Source organism: Mus caroli, chromosome 9 (assembly GCF_900094665.2).
Source record: "Mus caroli chromosome 9, CAROLI_EIJ_v1.1, whole genome shotgun sequence".
In the NCBI taxonomy this organism is placed as follows: domain Eukaryota; kingdom Metazoa; phylum Chordata; class Mammalia; order Rodentia; family Muridae; genus Mus; species Mus caroli.
In genome coordinates, this window is record NC_034578.1 from 37,610,966 (window position 1) to 37,630,408 (window position 19,443).

Consider the following 19,443-nt stretch of genomic DNA (forward strand, 5'->3'; position numbering starts at 1 on the left):
TGTGTGTGTGTATGTGTGTGTGTGTGTGTGTGTGTGTGTGTGTACCCAGGCTTGGGAAGGTCAGAAGAGTTCTCTTGAAGCTGAAGGTATAGGTGCTGGTGAGCGCCTGATGTGGGTGCTGGGGCCCAAATGTTGATTGTCATAATTGAGCAGCAACTGTTCTTAACTGATAAGCCGGTTCTCCAGCCAATGCTTTGGCCTTTTGTTGGTTGGTTGGTTGGTTAGTTGGTTGGTTGGTTGGCTAGTTGGTTGATTTGGTTTGGTTGGAAAAGTTTACCTTTACTCTAAGCAATCCTCTTACCCCTACCTTCCAAATGTAGGCACTACATGCATGTGGCTCTGGCACAAGTTGTGGGTTTTATTGTTGTTGTTTGTTTGGTGTTGAGACACAGGGTTTCTGTCCTGAGACTCACTCTGTAGACCAGGCTGTCCTCGAACTCACAGAGATCTGTCTCTGCCTCTGCATCCCCAGTGCAGGGATTGGCTTGTGCCACTGCCATCCATCTGGCTTGGGACAGGTTTTAGTCTTTTCCCTTTTTGTTTTTATGTCACATCTACTGAGTAACTTGTTTTGTTTTGTTTTTTCTTATAATATATTCTGCAATTAAAATAAATATTTTTGGTCTTAGACAAACAAAGCAAACATCTGTTATAGTTACAGAGAGTGAAATATTGATCTTGAGATGTTAAAATTCATTAAAACCAGGGGCTGGGGATATAGCTCAGTCTAGGAGCACTGGCTGCTCGCTTTTACGGAGAACATAGCTTCGGTTCCCAGCACCCACACTGTGACTTGCAATGCCTTAACTCTAGTTCCAGGGGACCCAGCACCCTCTTCTACGGCCTCCGAGTGTGCATGTGATAGATACATGTGATACATACTTACAGACAAAACACACAAAAACACAATTTCTTTTTTTATTTTAAAGTTATTAAAACACTGCTAATTCCCCTTTCCTGGATAAATTTCCTCTGAAAACCCTGCTATTTCCTAAGGTTTCCGTTTGTTGCATGGGCCCTTGGGAATTAAGTGTGTGCAGTTTTAACACAAGACACCACATGCAGCAAAGTGCTGATCAAGCCTAAGCCCAGGAGAGTCTATAATTCTTTGTCAGTTATGAGCTTTGTTAGGAGAAACCAAGGTTGGCTATTTGTTAATTCTCCCTGAGTGAATTCTGCCCTCTTGTGGATTAAAACATCTACAGAGCAGAAAGGAGCGCTGTAACCCTATAGATAAGTTCCTTTCCAGTCTTTCCAAGAACCCTGGGAAAGTGAAGGACACAAGGAAACAAAACTAGACCCTTAGTGTAAACCGTAAGAGCTCAGTATGGTGACGAAACACACCAGCATGCAAGAGTACGTGTTTTTCTGTATTTTATACTCTTCATGGCATAAATTTGCCGAGTATATATTCTTCATTATGGCAAATGCTTTGAACATTCAGTTTAATGTTAATGTAGGAGGCTCCCCTTTGCAGCCTCTGACTAACCCTAGGTGGATGAGAACTTTCCTGAATTCCGCAGCTCGTTCTGCTGTCAGACAGTACTGCTAACAAGCCTATCAACATATTACCTGCAGACTCTGGATGTAGCTCAGTGGCACAGTGCTTGCTCAGCATATGCCAGGCCCTGGGTTCGTTCCCCGGCACTGCAAAACAAAAGCCCCGCAACAACGACGAATGAGCCCCAGATATTGTTAAAGTCTCTTAAAAGGGAATCACATGATTCATTCCGTTATCTGTGATATGGGAAGATGCTGGAGATCTCCCAACTATCATTTTATGGTTGAATCACTTAGGCCATATGGCTATAATCCTGCCCCAAGGAACAATCCCCAACTGGCTAATGAGGTGACTGATTTTTTTTTAATCTAAAGAAGCCCTTTTTCCCCATATGAATTCTTTTTTTTTTTTTTTAAGATTTATTTATTTATTATATGTAAGTACACTGTAGCTGTCTTCAGACACTCCAGAAGAGGGAATCAGATCTCGTTACGGATGGTTGTGAGCCACCATGTGGTTGCTGGGATTTGAACTCTGGACCTTCGGAAGAGTAGTCGGGTGCTCTTACCCACTGAGCCATCTCACCAGCCCGAATTCTTAAATATAAACAGCACATCAAGTTTTTATTTTAAAAGATCATGACGGGGCCGAAGAGACGGCTCAGTGGATAAAGTGCTTGCCATTCAAATGTGAGGATCTGAGTTCAGTCCCTAGCAGTCATGAAAAACACAAACCAATAAAGCGGGTACAGTGGCACACACACTCTTGTAATTCCGGGGCTGGAGAGGTAGAAACAGGCAGGTTCCTCGGGGTTATTAAACTGCCAATCTAGCCTACTGGGTGAGTTCCGGGCCAGTGAGAGACATTGGGGGAAAAAAAGGAAAAGGGTTGATTTTCCACTTCCACATCCACTCAAACCCATGATACCACAGGTACACATACCCCTCCCCCTTGCACACATAGACATAGAAAATCATGTTGAGTATGGTTAAAAAAAAAAATTGGTACCCATAGGTATTGGTCCAGAGGAGGTGCCGGGGAAATGTAGCATCGGATAATGTGCCATTGAACTTCCAAGGTTCATTTAGCTGCCTCACTCGTGGACATCCATGAACCCTGATGCCGCAATAAGTTTGGAGGCTAAGAACTCACAAGAGTCTCATTTAACTCTGATCATGAGCTGGCAGCACTGTAAAGGGGGTGGGGGGGGGGTGTTCACTCAGCTGAGGTTGCAGGCTTTTCACCAAAGTCACTCATCTCTCTCTCTCTCTCTGATCTGGAGCCAGGATGTAAGGTGAGCTACAGACAGGTCAGCAAGTCACACACTGATTGACACAAAAGTCATGAGGAGCCCTTCGGACACATCCGGTGCTGCCCGCTGCCTCCCCACACAAGAAGTCCTCTTCATTGTCATTTTGTAAATGTTTTCCCCTCTGGGTTGAAGGATTATGCATGCTGTCCAAGGGACCTACAACTGAGGTCTAGCCTCAGCCATCTTTTCACTCTTTATTTTGACATGGAATTTCACTGAATTGCCCAGTAACTTGCTGGCCTTGTGGTCACACTCTAGTCCAAGCAAACCTTGACAGTGTGAGCTTCCTACTTCAGCTCCCCTTGTCACTGGGATTACAGGCCTGGGCCTCCAAGCCTGGCTCTTTTGCCGTCTTTTAAATATTTGGGAAGACAGATGCTAGACTGCCCTGTAGTATTCTGTCCTGCTGACTTTCACCTATAATTGTGCTAACTGTACTTTAGACATGACTCTCCAACTTCATCACTTCCTGCTTACAATCCTCTGACAGCAAATTTCTATTGTTTTTTTCATCATAGCCTCATCCAGCTTTTAATGCCTAGCACTGCACATAGCTGTGCTTAATGTGACGGCTTGGCTCCTATAAGATGCAGTGGGCTGTCACTCCTGTGTCTGCAACATCATACTGCCATGAGTGCAGCCTTGCGCTTAAATTCACAGTCCATTAAACTCTTATTTGATTCTAGGTTCCGACCCTGTACTTATGTCTGGATGTAACTCCCAACTTATCTCTATTAAAATTCTCTTTTGCCGGGTGTAGTGGCGCACGCCTTTAGTCCCAGCACTCGGGAGGCAGAGGCAGGTGGATTTCTGAGTTCGAGGCCATCCTGGTCTACAAAGTGAGTTCCAGGACAGCCAGTTCTCTTTCTGTTTGGCTCAGACTCCCAGCTGGCAAGACAATTATGTATCTATCTCCAGAGTGCCCAATCAGATTAACTTGTCTACCTAGCTTGGTGCATATATATAGTTAATAGAAATGATCTGTTTCCCACTGTATTGGGGTGCGGGGAGGGTGAACTATTGGGAGCTATCTCCATGGTGCTTCCTATAAACCACATGGCTTCAGTTTTTGCTAAACAGAACGGATAGCATCAGTTCACTCTGTAGTCGCAGGCCTCACTTGGGACGAGGCTTTGGAAGGAGCTGAGTTAGTTAACTGTTAAACTAATTGAAGGTATCATTAACCATCAGCTTTCTGAGGGCCATAGGGAACATGAGGCCCACGTCTTTGTATTCCTAGTGCCATCTGCACTTGGTAAGTAAAGAGAACACTGGAAGTTCTTAATTCGGGCAGTCACATTAAATCACATAATAGTCTGTCACAGAGTGGGGAAAGGGTGAGTCCTCATCCCTTCTTTCTTTCCTCCCTTTTTGGAGACATACATTCACTGTGTAGCCTTAATTGACCTGGAATTCATTATATAGGCAAGGCTGCCTTCAAACTCAGAGATCCACCTATCTCTGCCTCCAACTCTGGGATTAAAAGTGGCTACCTTCAAACTCAGAGATCCACCTGTCTCTGCCTCCAACGCTGGGATTAAAGGTGGCCACTGCCACACCTGACATGAGCTTTGGCTTTGATCAGCCTTTGTTTCATCTGAAAACGTAAGTGTTGGGGTGCAGGAATCACCTCACAGGCCATACAGTCACAGTCAGAAAGGGACAGTTTACTGGACATACGCCCCAGATTCGGGAACTGAACCATGACCCCGAGTTAGGATTCTATAGGGTTTTTAAAGCCCCAAATCCACAAACATCTATGCCAAGTTATCTCACCAATCAGGATTTAGGGATACGGGATTTCCTTAGGAACATGTCTTAGTTGTATGTCTATCTTGTTTCCATTGGTTGGGTATTGAACTGTGGCAGGGGACTTGCCTTGTCTAATATTCATGTCCTAACTTGTCTACCAGGGCGGGGGCTTGTCTTGTCTAACATTCATATTTTAACTTGTCTACCAGGATGGGACTTGTCTGACATTCATGTAATTAACTTGCCAACCAGAATGGCAGTTGCCCACATACATGTCTCTTTCTGCCAAGTAGGATGTCAGTTCCCAGGGAAGTCTTGAGAATTTAAACTTTACTCAACCACTACTCAAAATGAAAGTCTTACTCCAAATAATTTCTTAAATTAGTGCAGGTGTCTCTCTTATATTGGGGTCCATCCTAGGGGCAGCTTATATCATAAAAGCTTATACACAGCTGCAGGAAGAGCTGTTGGGTAGTTGGTTCAGGTCCAAGCTTATTATGGGTAGCGATACAAAACAGTTGTACTGTCTTCTATCAGGATCGGCTTCCAAGGGCTCAGAACGTAACAGAATATATACTCAACCTTGGCATTAGAGGGGTTCTTAGTAACAGCAGAAACATATGAGAAAATTTCCTTATAAAGGCAGGCTAGCCAGGTAACAGTTACCCAGGCCTTAACATTTTATCTAGGCCATAACATTCCACCTAAGACCTAATATTTTACCTAAATACTAATACTTAGGGCTGGGGATGTAGTTCCCTGGTTAAGTATTTGCCCAACATGTACAAGGCCCAGAGCTTTGAGCCTCAGCCCTACAGTAACAAATCACAGAGGAAAAACCTATCCCCAAAGCCGGGTGTGGTGGCGCACGCCCTTAATCCCAGCACTCGGGAGGCAGAGGCAGGCCAATTTCTGAGTTCGAGGCCAGCCTGGTCTACAAAGTGAGTTCCAGGACAGCCAAGGCTATACAGAGAAACCCTGTCTCGAAAGAACAAAAACAAAAACAAAACAAAACAAACAACAACAAAAAAAACTATCCCCATTATTGTTTCCGTCAATACTGGGCTCTCCTTACTCATATTCTATTATTCCCCTCTCCCTCTCCTCACTCCCTCCTCTTTTTGTCCCCTTCACCATCTTCCTGTCACCTTATCCTTATCCCCAACCCCTCCTTTCTTTTCTCCTTCCTATCATTTACTTAAAACCCAGCCCATTGTCTAGGGTGTGGAGCTAAATCCCTGTGACCCATCTCCTGACCAAAGCCTAGTCCTTGTGGCCACCCCACTATTTCAGAGACTCCCGGAACAAATGTCCTCTCAGGGGGACACCATCCCAGTTTCCAGATGTTTGAAATTCCACTGGCCTCATTCCTTTAGCTTTTGGCTTTGTCTAAATACCAAATATGTTTGCATTAAAGAAGTCGCTGAAATAGGTCTGGTCTGGTGGTTAGCAACTCATAGCCTATGCAGTTTTTTCTCTCCTCTGAAGACCTTCATAAGGAGATCCGGGAATGGGCTGGGTGGAAGGCTTAGAAGGAAACATATGCTGGGTAGAAAAGGAGCCTCACTAGCTGTCAGTGAAGCTGGCAAGAGAGGCCACGTTCTCCCTCAGCTCCAGGTGCTCCCCCAGCACCAGATGCTCCCCCAGCTCCAGGTGCTCCCCCAGCTCCAGGTGCTCCCCCAGCACCAGGTGCTCCCTCCACCCGGTGTGTTCTCCCTTCCCTCCAATCTGCAGCCACAGCATTCCTGACTCCCCAGAACTGTCTCTTTCGAACACCTCACAATCCTGGTTTGCCTCCTTGTGCCTGTGTCTCTTTGTCTTTTACAACACAGTGTGACAGTCGTTGTTAATAACCGCCGTTTGTTGAGTGGGTGCCTTGTTAGATCTTTTACAATCCTTCCAACAACCTTTCTTCATTTTACAGAGAAGAAAAGGCGTTTTGGGAGTGGGAGTAGTGGCGAGTGTCTTTAATCCCAGCACTCAGGAGGCAGAGGCAGGCGGATTTCGGAGTTCGAGATCCTTGGTCTTCAAAGCAAGTTCCAGGACAGGCAGAACTTCATAGAGAAACCCTGTCTACAAATAAACAAACAAAACCCAAAAACAAGCAGAGAAGAAAAGGCTGAGAGAGGTCAGGAGACTGTCTAAATCCGGGTCCATGGTGCCTCATGAAATGTATACAGTGTTCCAGAAAAGCATGAATGCCTCACTCATGCATACACATACTCCCCCACACCCTACAGGACTCTACAACTTGGCTTGAGTCACTGTGTGTCTTAATTCTTTTTTTTAAGATTTATTTATTATGTATACATGTATGCCTGCAAACCAGAAGAGGGGACCAGACCCCATTACAGATAGTTGTGAGTCACCATGTTGTTGTTGGGCTTTGAACTCAGAGCCATCTCGCCAGCCCGCGTCTTAATTCTTGATCTATACAATGAAAGAGGGCTTTTCCCTTTGTTTTTGTTCATCCTCTGTGTTTTGCTTTTAGACAGGATAAGTCAGTGTAGCCCAGGCTAACTTTGAAGTCACAGTACTCACAGCTTTTTCCCTGCCTCAGGCTTGGAAATATCGGAATGACTTTACTTTCTAATACGTTACTTTCTTACGTATATCCGGTGCAGCCATTCTCCTGAGGCTTACTGGAGCATTCTGGGTAAAGCAAAATATGGGGAAACTCCTCCCACTCAAGGTTAGTGAATGCTAAATGTCCTGTAACCATTGAAAAATGTTCTCGCTCAATTGAAGAAAGGGAGGCTACATCTGTGTCGCCCACTAGAGGGCACTGTACTGTATACTGCTCAATGTGAATGACCAGACTTTCGATCCCTGCCACGGGATGCTCTAATTTTGTAAACTCTGATCTACACAGGCTGGTAAATTACTTAGATGATAACTCCTACACCAAGCGCTGAGGCCTTACCTAGAGCCTGCTTTGACTATACACATTCAGGGGTCATTTCCTTAGTTCATTACTCGGAGCTTGGGAACATGTAGGGAGCCTGTACTCATGGGGTAACCCTTCAGGAAGAGCAAACATGGGTGACTAGGGACAAGTCGTCCGCCTTGGGCATTCAATGAGCTTTGGGAAAATAGGAAAGTCTTTTTTAGGAAGAAGAGAGGTTAGAGGTTGTTCTTTGGTCACCGCCCAGCCCACTATCCCTTATGAGAGGGGCGGGGGATATGAATATGTTTTTTGTTAAAACTTCCTCTTGCCTGGTCTTTTTGAAAAAAGTCTGGAATGATCAAAGGAGTACAATGAGACCCAAGGTTTTAGAGCGCAAAATCTTAAGCTAATCTTAAGCAGCAAGTACACGAAGAATTAGCCCCACCTCAGCATGGAGGAGCACGGAGGGAGCGCGGTTTCCAGGGCAGCTGACCCCAGGCCGGGGGGGGGGGGGGGGGGGTGGTGGTGGCTGTTGATAACGCTAAGGCTGAGAGGTTCCCACTAGCACCTTGTTAAGTGTCTGAGTTGCCCGTAAAATCCCCACTAGGGAAAGCCCAAGGCTTCCAGGAAGGCGTTTTGCATATACACAAGAAGCCTCTTTCCAAACCCTCCTTCCAACCCCGCTTCCTATAGATAAATACTACAGCAAAAATTTCAAAAATTCTTCCCTTCCCTGAACCCCTGCAACTCACTAGCTTGGCCAGGCTGTGATCTCCTCCTAAGTTATACCGACTGTAAGGGTTTCTTCGCCCTAAGGTTGATCCCTGTTGCCCAGGGAATCCTATGCTAGCAGCCAGAGGGTGGCTGGACCTGCCCATTCCCTCTCACCCACCAGATGGCAGGCACATGCCAAGCAGTTTCCACAAACACTACCGAGGCCCCTGCCAGCTCAAACTGTAGATTCAACATATGGTAAAAAAATATTTCTTAAGATGACAAAAAAAAAAAAAAAAAATCCCAGAAATCTGGTAGCGTCTTGGGGTGGGGGGGGGGGGGGAGGAGGGTGGCGGGGGCTTGAGGTTCAAGAAACAAGGCAGATCAGTAGGCTCTGGTTGACACTCCCTGCCTCGCTGAAGTCGTTTGTATTCACGAAGGCACCCTCCTGGCGCTGCTGTATTTAATTCTGGATGTGTTATAAATAGAAGCTAGAGAGCGCAGTGCACACCGCCCACCACCGTGTTCCGGCCCTCTGGGGACATCGGCCAAATCTGGGCCTTTGTTTCCCTCTAGTGGCCTCCCTCCGCAAGTCTCACAGCAGAGCCTTTGCATTTGTTTATTCTGCATATAGCAAGGGCCTCCTGGATGCAAGAGGGTGGTATAAGGTTCTTGAGCTTTGCAGGAGGCTAAGACAACTCTGCGGGTTTCAGCGGCGAATGAAAGCTGGCACATCCTCGGCCAAGCCCAACACAGTACAGAGCAGTCAGTTTCTCCGCTTTCCTGGGGGCTGCCATGTAGGCTGAAGGAGAACCGGCAATGTTATAGAGCATTTCCACTCTAAATGATTTAACCGGACCTCATCTCACGATGTTCCTCCCCTGTGCCAAGGTTCACTCAAAAGTAAAATAGGTCTAAATGCTGACTGGCTATCTGCTATGTATTCAGACTCACAAAAGCAAAAACCAAAAGCAAAACTATGTTAGTTTACAGGAAATCCTCTCACATAGGCAGTAAAAGTATGATTTTAAAAGTATGATTTTGGGCTGGCGAGATGACTCAGCAGTTAAGAGCACTGACTGCTCTTCTGGAGGTCCTGAGTTCAAATTCCAGCAACCACATGGTGGCTCACAACCATCTGTAATGGGATCGGATGCCCTCTTCTGGTGTGTCTGAAGACAGCTACAGTGTACTTACATATAATAAATCTTTTTTTAAAAAAAGTTATTTCTATATTGGTTGCACTACATAAGCTTGGCACACACACATTTGTTCAAATATGAGTGTAACACGTGGGTTGCATCTCACAGCCTTGCACTTTGTACCACATTTGTTCTAAAAGAACTTGACATCTGGGGTACACGTGATAAGAAGAGGCAGGAATCCTGGCTTGGAAGAACAGCCAGTGCTCTTAACTGCTGAACCAACTCTCTGACCCCATCTTTTTTTTTTTTTTTAAAGATTTATTTATTATTATATATAAGTACACTGTAGCTGTCTTCAGATGCGCCAGAAGAGGGCATCAGGTCTCATTATGGGTGGTTGTGAGCCACCATGTGGTTGCTGGGATTTGAATTCAGGACCTTCAGAAGAGCAGTCAGTGCTCTTAACCACTGAGTCATCTCACCAGCCCCTGACCCCATCTTTTTAATGTTTTTTTTTTAGCCCAGGTGGCCCCAAACTTTTGATTCTCCTACCTTAGACTCCAAGTGATGGGACTAGGGGCACATGGATTTGACCTTTGTTTTCTCTATTTTAAAGACAGGGTCTGACTGTCATGCTCAAGTTCAAGTGACCATCTAGACTCAGCCTCCCAAGTAGCTGCGGTTATAGATGTGTATCAGCATGACTAGCAAGGCACTCAGTGATAACAGCAGTTTCCTTTCTTTTAGAACTTTGAAATGCTACCCTATCCTAGACAGATGATTTCCATACAACATTTCTAATATTTACCAAGCCCTTGGAAGACTGTCCTGAACCCTGTAATTAGATGCCCATGAACTTCTCTAGATTTACATAATTCTCCTAGCATGAATAATTTCCCTTTATAGTACAATGGTGTTTGTAATGTTTTCATTCTCCGAAATGCACGCCGCTCGAAAGCAGAAAATCATTCTGGGGTTAGAGCAGCTCATTTGAAAATAAGAAGGCTCTCCTGGGCTTCAGGGTCTTTGACCCTGTAACTTCAGGAACTAGAGCTGCCTGTGTTGATGCAGTTTCCGTGAGTGCCATCCTTCCAGAAGCCGCTGCTAGAAGACAGATGAAAGACATGGTTGTGACTGGGCAGTGGTGGCACATTCCTTTAATCCCAGCACTCCGGAGGCAGAGGCAGGCAGATACTGAGTTTAAGGCCAGCCTGGCCTATAGAGTGAGATCCAGGACAGAGAGGGCCACAGAGAGAGAGACAGAGAGACAGAGACAAACAGAGAGACAGAGAGAGAGAAACCTCAAGAAATAAACAAAAAATGAAAAACAAAAGGAGCTGTTGACTTATATCATTTGTTTTATGTTGTTATTGAGTGCTAAGAACTGAGCCTATTGCCCAGCAGTGGTGGTGCACGCCTTTAATCCCAGCACTTGGAAGGCAGAGGCAGACAGATTTCTGAGTTCGAGGCCAGCCTGGTCTACAGAGTGAGTTCCAGGACAGCTAGGGCTATACAGAGAAACCCTGTCTCGAAAAAAACAAAAACAAAAAACAAAAAAACAAAAAAAGGAACTGAGCCTAGATCTTCTCACAAGCTAAATAAACACCCTCCCACTAAGCTAGATCCACAGGCTTCTCGCCTTTTTTTTTTCTTCTTCCATATTTAGTATTTTTGAGACAGGGTCCCACTGTGTGACCCTGGTTGTCTGGGAACTTACTTTGTAGACCAGGGTGGTCTCAAACTCACAGAGATGGGCCTGCTTCTGCCTCCTGAGAATTGGATTATGCACCACCACGGCCTGGCTCACTCTTTTTATTCAGAGACAGGGTCTCACTAAGTTGCCAAGGTTGGCCTTCAACTCCTCTGCAGCCTGAGCCTACCTGAATCCATTCATCTACCCGCTTTAGCCATCTAATCGCTAGGCTGTAAGGCTATACCACCAGGCCCAGCAATTACCTCATAACTTATTTTAAAAAGCAAATAACAACCGCAAAACTAATAAGGGGAACTGACCATGGTTGCTAGTGAGGTGGGGAAATTGCAAAAAGCCAACCTGGACTAGATAGTACACGCCTGGTCAGCTCAGTTATACCGTGAAACAATGTTGCCAAATAAACAAACAAAACACCAACTAGATTAACCAGGAAGGAACACAGGCAGCAATGTGAAATCTATGGCGGCTGAAGACTCTTTGCCTCTGCAATTGTGAGGAGCCAGTGGCAGGCATAGTGCTTGCAAGCCTAGAATCCCGAAGCCTTGACTCGCCCCCTCCTTGCCCACAGGCTCTCCCAAGGCTTTTTTGTTGCAATTTCTGCCGGTCCGGGCTATCATCCAGCATCTGCATCGCTCATTAGAGGGTTTTGCTCTCTCTCTCTTTCCAGTATCCTATTATGTTGGAACGCTGGGAACTCACACTGAGATCAAGAGAGTGGCAGAGGAAAAGGTTACCTTGCCCTGTCACCATCAACTGGGGCTTCCTGAGAAAGACACCCTGGACATTGAATGGCTGCTCACCGATAATGAAGGGAACCAAAAAGTGGTAAGTACCCCCCTAGCTACAGTTGCTCTCCTTTCTGCCCTCACGTCACCTTCTTTAGCCTTCACATCATTCTTGATGGGACTGGAAGAGTTTGTTTTCTCATCTAACAGCAACCTGAATGAATTCATGTACAAAACTAGAGAAAAAGGACCCAGGTGGCACACACTTATAATCTTAGCACTCAGGAGGCACGGGCAAGAAGAACTCTAGTTTGAAGCTAACCTGGGCTACATAGTAACACCCTGTCTCCAAAAAGCAGGGAAAATAGAAGAGTATTTGTATTAGGAGGATCTAATCCAGAGGCACCAGACACTGGGAAAGGAAGTCTGCGCTGTTAACATCTTCATCTAAGAAGCGGGCTAAGATGCAGCAGCTTGATGCCCTGGTCTGGTGAGCAGAACTCAAAGCCCAGAATTCTCTTCCTCCTGCTTCTCTAAAACTGTCGTCACCTAAGCAGGCCTTGGCTTTGCGAAGTCATAACTTCCAGGTTCTGAAGATGACAGATGACATGTGACACAGGTGCACATACGGGACAGGAACGACAGTGTCGCTCCCAGATGTGACCACGACCGACTCTTCCACAAGACAGCCGATGCTGGCTCTGAAGTTGGAAAATAAAGAAGCAGTCTTGGGACTTCCACACTCAATGTGGGGAGGGCTGTGATGGGCATGGGGTCCTGTGCTTCTGGCAGTGTGGGCAGAAGTTGTAGTGCTCGGACTCCGGGGGCACCCCATGCTGCCTGCTCGGACTCCCGGGGCACCCCTCGCTTCCTGCCATTAGACACCAGGGCTAAGTAATCTGCTTACCATCCTTCCATCCTTCTTTGCCTTGACTGCCTGCAGCCAGGCTCGTCCTCATTCAGACACTTACCACTCACTTACACAGTGACTTACTATTGCTCTTATTCAGACTTACCTTTTTCTTAAGACTCTCTGATGGAGGAAGATTGGAATAATGAGTGGATAGGAAACCTAATTCTTTATCAACGCCCGTCAGTCACAGATAGTACTTGGGGGTGTGCTGCTGCGTTTTAAAATCCAGGATGTGTTCTATTCTTACCAGCCTTGCTGATGCATTTACGGAGCATCTATGCTTTTGGTCTTGGTCTACCCTAGTGACTAAGCAACCATACCCACTGTGAGAGGTCCTGGCATTTCTCACCTGCTATCCGAGATGTGTGGCATGTCCTTTCATAAGGTCTGTTCTTGCTGTGTGTCTGCAGCTGACGCCACTCTTCTGAACCCATCTTTGTCTTTAGGGCTTAGTCTGGCCGGGCAGTGGTGGCGCATGCCTTTCATCATAGCACTTGGAGGGCAGAGGCAGGTGGATTTCTGAGTTCGAGGCCAGCCTGGTCTACAGAGTGAGTTCCAGGACAGCCAGGACTACACAGAGAAACCTTGTCTCAAAAAAAAAAAAAAAACCAAGAAAAGAAAAAAGAGAACTTACTCTGTAAATGAGGAAGTATGTCCTACACCCTACTGGGCAATTTTTTTCATAAGCAGCAATGCTCTTCAACTTTAGACATGGTTACATTTCCATAAACAAACAGGAAAGTTCACAAACTCATCATACGTTTAATATACCTATCTACTGAATACCAAAGCGGGACCTATCCGACCTTAAATATGTTCATATTGTTTGTTTTAGCCTAGGGTTGGGCAAAATGGTCTAGCATAATGCCTGCTTTTGATTAATAATAGAGTGCCACATGTCTTATGTGAAATAAGATTTTGTGATTTTGCCCGGCGGTGGTGGCACACACCTTTAATCCCAGCACTTGTGAGGCAGAGGCAGGTGGATTTCTGAATTCGAAGCCAGCCTGGTCTACAGAGTGAGTTCTAGGACAGCCAAGGTTACACAGAGAAACCCTGCCTTGAAAAAACCAAAACCAAAAACCAAAAAAAAAAAAAAAAAGATTTTGCTCAGAGTCTTTTAATCTTGCCTCCTTTTTATGGCGCTTTGCTTTTTCCCCTCTCTCTGATTTAAAGAGAGGAGGAAAGGGTGTCCTTCCCTCCGGATGTCCCCGTTATTAATTTCATAGGATGGTTTGTACTGGGAGAAGCTAAGGTTTCCACTAAAAATACCTCTCATGATCACGCTGGAGTCTTTAACCTGCCTACACGGCTGCTGGTGTCACCTTGTTGTGTGATTCTGCTTGTCATCTTGTTCTCTCCTAGCACGTCCTCCAAAGGCGACCTGTTCTCTGCAGAGCAAGGTCACCTTAACCTGAATGTGTTTACTCGGAGAAGGTCCCGGTCAGTCATAGACATGATAGTCGCAGCCCTGAATACAGTAAGTGGCTCTGTGTTCCTGGAAGAAAAGCCCAACAAACAAGCCTGAAAAAGACTCTCTCCAGAGTCTGACTCCAGTCAGACCCCCAGGTTCTTCATGATCTGGGGCTGCCTTTTCTGTCCTGGTGGAATCTGTTTTGAGTGAGAGTCCTGTCTAGTCAGTTCACTACATAGTTCCCATCTTCAGTATCTGCCCATCTTCAACATCAAATCACGGCGATGGCTGTTCAACACCAATCCTCTCCACTCAATAGAGGCAGCAGCTCTCTTACCTCTGATGTTTCTTTATAATTCAAGGCCCTGCTTTATTCTTTGAATCAGAGTTGAGCCGACCTCTCTCCCTGACTCAAGGCCTGGCAGCAGTAGTGTCTACAGATGTCATCAGTCACCCGGTGGAATAGATGTTCCCACCATATTTAACGAATCTCGCTGGAGTACTCTCTCCTGTGGTGCTTGTGTTTATCCCCACTCACTCAAAGTACCCACAACCACACATCTAACTTCTGCCCAGAAGTTTTCATTTAAAGGAAGAGGGGGAGAAAAGAGCTTTTGAATTATACATTTGAACGATTCCAGGAGCGAAGAAGTTAATATAGGCTTAAAAACACCACTCAAGTGGCTTTGTGGTCACAGTTTCCAAACTTACCTTTGGTGATGGGTGGGCATCATTTATCCGGTCATTCAGACCCTACAGATTTATTTAGCATTATGCCATTCTAGGTGCCATGATACAGCTGTGAGGGGGTCAACATATCACTGCCTCCTTGGAGCACCCATGAAAGGCATCCAATAATTTGAAAGGAAAAGATTGGAGGAAGCAGTGTACTTCCTCCTGTAAGCAGTCCTCCTGGACTGCTGACATAGAATGCACAAAGCCCTGGGTTCAACCCACAGCGTCAAATAGAATGAGCACGGCAGTGCACACATGCAATCCCAGCACTTGGATGGAGATGGGAGGATCGAAATTCAAGGTCGTCTTCAGCTTCATAAAGAGAAGGAGTAGTACAGTCTTTGTGACGTGAGACCCTGTCTCAGTGAACAAAGAGTTAGTCTTACCAGAAACCATAGCAATTTCAGCACATGGTGTTTTGTTTGTTTGTTTTCTCTGTTAAAGGCAAGAATTTTCACCTTTGACTGAAGGAAGACCTTTTTATGTCTTCTCCTCAGCGTTTCCAAATTTTCACCATTTCTACTGTTGAATCTGCCATAAGTGCTACACTATCTAGACAGCCATGTAAGAGCAGCCTGGTGCTAAGTGACTGAGTCACCTACAGCACGGACAGGCTGGATGAAGGCTCAGGAAGGATGGAGTAGAACTGCGAAGGCTTCCCCACACTACCCAGAACGGTGCATATTTAACCATATGTATTGTTTCTCTTTGGAATTTTCATTCAGTGCTTTGGGGCAATGATTGGCTGCAGTGAAACCCTAGAAAGTAGAATCAGAGATAAGAGGACTGCTATATAAAGCTGGAACCACCCACCAAGACTTGCTAGAGAAGGGTCAAGGCTGGCCTTGGATTTGAGATTCTCTTTCCTCAGCCTCTCAAGCACTAGAATAACTGGCGTAGACCATAATGGCCAGCTTTGATGAAATCTTTTCTTTTCTTTTTTTTTTGTTTTTGTTTTTTTTTTTTGTTTTTGTTTTTGCTTTTGTTTTTGAAGACAGGGTTTCTCTGTGTAGCCCTGGCTGTCCTGGAACTCACTCTGTAGACCAGGTTGGCCTCAGAAATCTGCCTGCCTCTGCCTCCCAAGTGCTGGGATTAAAGGCATGCACCACCACTGCCTTGCTTTTTGTAACTTTTATTTATTTGTTTTATATTAGTACACTGTAGCTGTCTTCAGCCACACCAGAGGAGGGCATGGATCTCTCACAACAGATAGTTGTGAGCCACCATGTGCTTGCTGGGAATTGAACTCGGGACCTCTAAAAGAGTACTCAGTGCTCTTAACCACTGAGCCATCTCTCTAGCCCCTTGGTTTAAGTTTTGATGGCAGAAAGAAAACACAGCAGGGCAGTCACTAAGGCTAGGAATTCCTAAGCAACTCAAGAGACAAGGTTTAAGATGTAAGCCTGGGGCCTAGAGAGGTGACTCAGCAGTTAAGAGCTCTGGCTGCTCTTCCAGAGGTCTTGACTTCAAGCCCCAGCAACCACTTGGTGGCTCACAAACATCTATAATGCAATCTGATGCCCTCTTCTGGCCTGCAGCTATGCAGGTAGGTACACATGCAGACAGAATGCTCATACATGAGTAAATCAAATTAAAAAAAAAAAAAAGAAAAAAACAAAAACAAAAATAAAGATGCCTGTAGGGGCTTCAAGACTTGAGCATGGATGATCTCCCAGCCGTACAAGGGCATTTAAAATTGTTCATGTATTAGCCATAGAGGTTTTTTTTTTTTTTTTTGGTTTTTCGAGACAGGGTTTCTCTGTGTAGCCCTGGCTGTCCTGGCACTCACTTTGTAGACCAGGCTGGCCTCGAACTCAGAAATCCGCCTGCCTCTGCCTCCCGAGTGCTGGGACTAAAGGCGTGCGCCACCACGCCCGGCGCCATAGAGTTTTAGAAAGACTTTAAGAGTGCTGGGGACACGTTGCATTTTAAGGCATTGATTTAAGAGGGCCTCAACTAAACTAACAACAAGCATAATCTCATACTATATAATAAAGGCTTATCTCCCCTCCCCTCCTCCACTCACTCATTCTCCAATTGACTCATGCTTTAGCAAGCACACACACAGAGGCACAGAGAAAAATCTACAAATATTTTTCAAATCTCACTGTATATCCCAAATTGACTGTAAATTCCCATCCTTACCACCTGGAAAACCTGGATGCTGAGGTTGCGGGCATTTCCCACCTCATCCAGTTTACAGTAAGTTTAAACCACGGGTGTGAGTAGTTGGGAATCTCAACCTAGAGATAGGAAATAAATAGTAGGTAAAGTTGCCAGGACTTTATAACTTCCGGGAGTGGGGGGTGGAGCGAGTCTGAGGGTGACTGAAGAGAAGGAACAGGAAAGGCTGAAATAGACGTGCTGCGTGAAGTGGGCTAACCAGTGACGCAAATCACAAGCTTAGCTCTGCATTTCAAGTTGAGAAGTGTTTTTATCTCCTTTGTCTAGGATGCTCGGAGTAGGCAGGGAACATCTGGGGGTGGCTCGGCAGTCCCGGGAACACGTATTTATTTTAGTCTTGGTAGAGTAGAATGACCAAAGAATTCAATCACTTTTCTTCTTCTATCCTAAGGCCGACTAAATTTCAAAAAAGGAGACTGGCCATCCCCTCCCAAAGCCGCCCAGCAACATACAACAGAGTTTTCTCTGCGTTCTCAGATTAAGTAATTAGAACAGAAAGCATCCAGTTCCCATGGTAACCTCTTACTTGTCACCCTGTCCTTTCCCCATTTGGCTTTGAGCAAGAAAATTCTTGATGGAAAACAAGCAGAAACCAATCTGTTGGGTTGGCTCAGAGGGTAAAGGTGCTTGCAGCCAAGCCTGGCACCTGGGAGTTCAATTTGTGAGACCCACCCGCTGGAGGAGAACTGAGTCCCACACCATGTCATGTACAAACATGCCAAGAAGTAAACAAAAGGGAAACAGACAAGCAATTTTACCGTTGCTTCCCAGGCCTCTGCACTACAGATGAGTTGTCAGACAGCTGAGGGGCTCTGCCTGGTCCATATAAGACATAACAAGTTGACTTGTCCTCCGGGAGGTTCATAAAACACGGCCTCACAACAGCTGTAATTCATCTTTGTCTCTTGTGTTTATTGGGCTGATATCCATTGTTATATCACACCATGTACAGTTTACTCTCGTCTCTAACCTTTTCTACAATTAAGACGAAATCATCCCGCCCAACCAGATGTGTCAGTGGGTAAAGGCACTTGCAGCCAAGCCTGACTACCCGAGTTCGATCCCAGGGACCAACTTGGTAGACAGAATTCACTCCTACAAATAGTTCTCTGACCTCTCTACATGCACTGTGGTTTGTACGCCTACACTTCATGTGTGTGTGCATACCTATGCACAGGCACACAGACACAATAAATAAACATGTCCAGGTATGGTAGTGCATGCTTTTTAATCTCAGCATATTGAGTCTGAGGCAGGAGGATCACGAGTAGGAGGCTAACAGTATCACTCACACTTCTTAGCCTCAGCAACAAAAGTCACTGATGCTCACAGAGAAACAAATCGATGTCCCAAGGAAACATACACTGCTCTTAGTCATACTTCTCATGTGCACTGGTTGTAACATCTTCCTGCTCTTGTTTGTTGGTTTGTGTTTTTATTCTGAGACAGGTTTTTTCATAGCCTGGAACTTGCTCTATCCTGGGTTGGCCCAGAACAAGAGCCTTTTGTCTTGGCCTCCTGAAGTCTGTGATTATAGGTGTTTGTTACCACACCTGGTTTCTCACCATGTTCAGTCTTTTAATGAATGAAATAAAAATTCCTGGCAGCCTGCTCACCTTTCCTGCACTGAGTCATGGTTTTACCCCTTCTCTAAAAGCTATCCATTAATGTTTCACAACACCCAACCCTTTGTGTTGTTACAGTTTCCAGCATGGAGCCAAGAACACAGCATGTGGGTCGGTCTTGTTTTGTCCTAAGACAAGGTAGTCCAGGTTGGTGTCAAACTCATGATACCTGAAACTCATGTACCTCATCTCCCAAGTGCTGGGACTATGGACTACGGCTCAGAGAATGAGTTTAGAAAAGGCATGCTGAATGCAGAGTTGGTAAATAGCCAGCCCAAAACTGCAACAACTGGACATAAAATCAAATAGCTGCACGGGGTTCCCTGGACACATCCAACATTATAGAAAGTACATCCATCAGCCTGTCTGCCCAGTTCCAAGGTCCTTCACAATTGTTCCTCAAAGGAAAATGGTTAAGAGACAGTAGTTATTGGGCTGGAGGGATGGTTCAGTGGTTAAGAGCACTGACTGCTCTTCCCAAGGTCTTGAGTTCAATTCCTAGCAACCACATGGTGGCTCACAACCATCTGTAATGGGATCCAATGCCCTCTTCTGCTGTGTCTGAAGACAGATACAGTCGTGTACTCATATACATAAAATAAATATTTTTTTAGAGAGAGAGAGAGAGAGAGAGAAAGTATAACTCGGTGGAAGATGTGCAAGGTCCTAAGTTCAATCAATCCTCTGTCCCCAAAAGGGGACAATGGAACAATGAACAAAAAAACAATGGAAGCCGGGCGTGGTGGCGCACGCCTTTAATCCCAGCACTCGGGAGGCAGAGGCAGGTGGATTTCTGAGTTCGAGGCCAGCCTGGGCTACAGA

The 19,443-nt window shown here is 45.6% G+C and overlaps 1 protein-coding gene across 1 annotated transcript in view; it reads left to right on the plus strand.

The window, feature by feature from the left end:
• Positions 1 to 19,443, plus strand: part of Clmp (CXADR like membrane protein) — a 100,807-nt gene that overhangs the window by 64,892 nt on the left and 16,472 nt on the right. Inside the window, exon 2 of the mRNA XM_021172772.2 lies at positions 11,693 to 11,850. Coding sequence (XP_021028431.1) covers positions 11,693 to 11,850 — 158 coding nt within the window. The remainder of the gene's footprint in view (positions 1 to 11,692; positions 11,851 to 19,443) is intronic.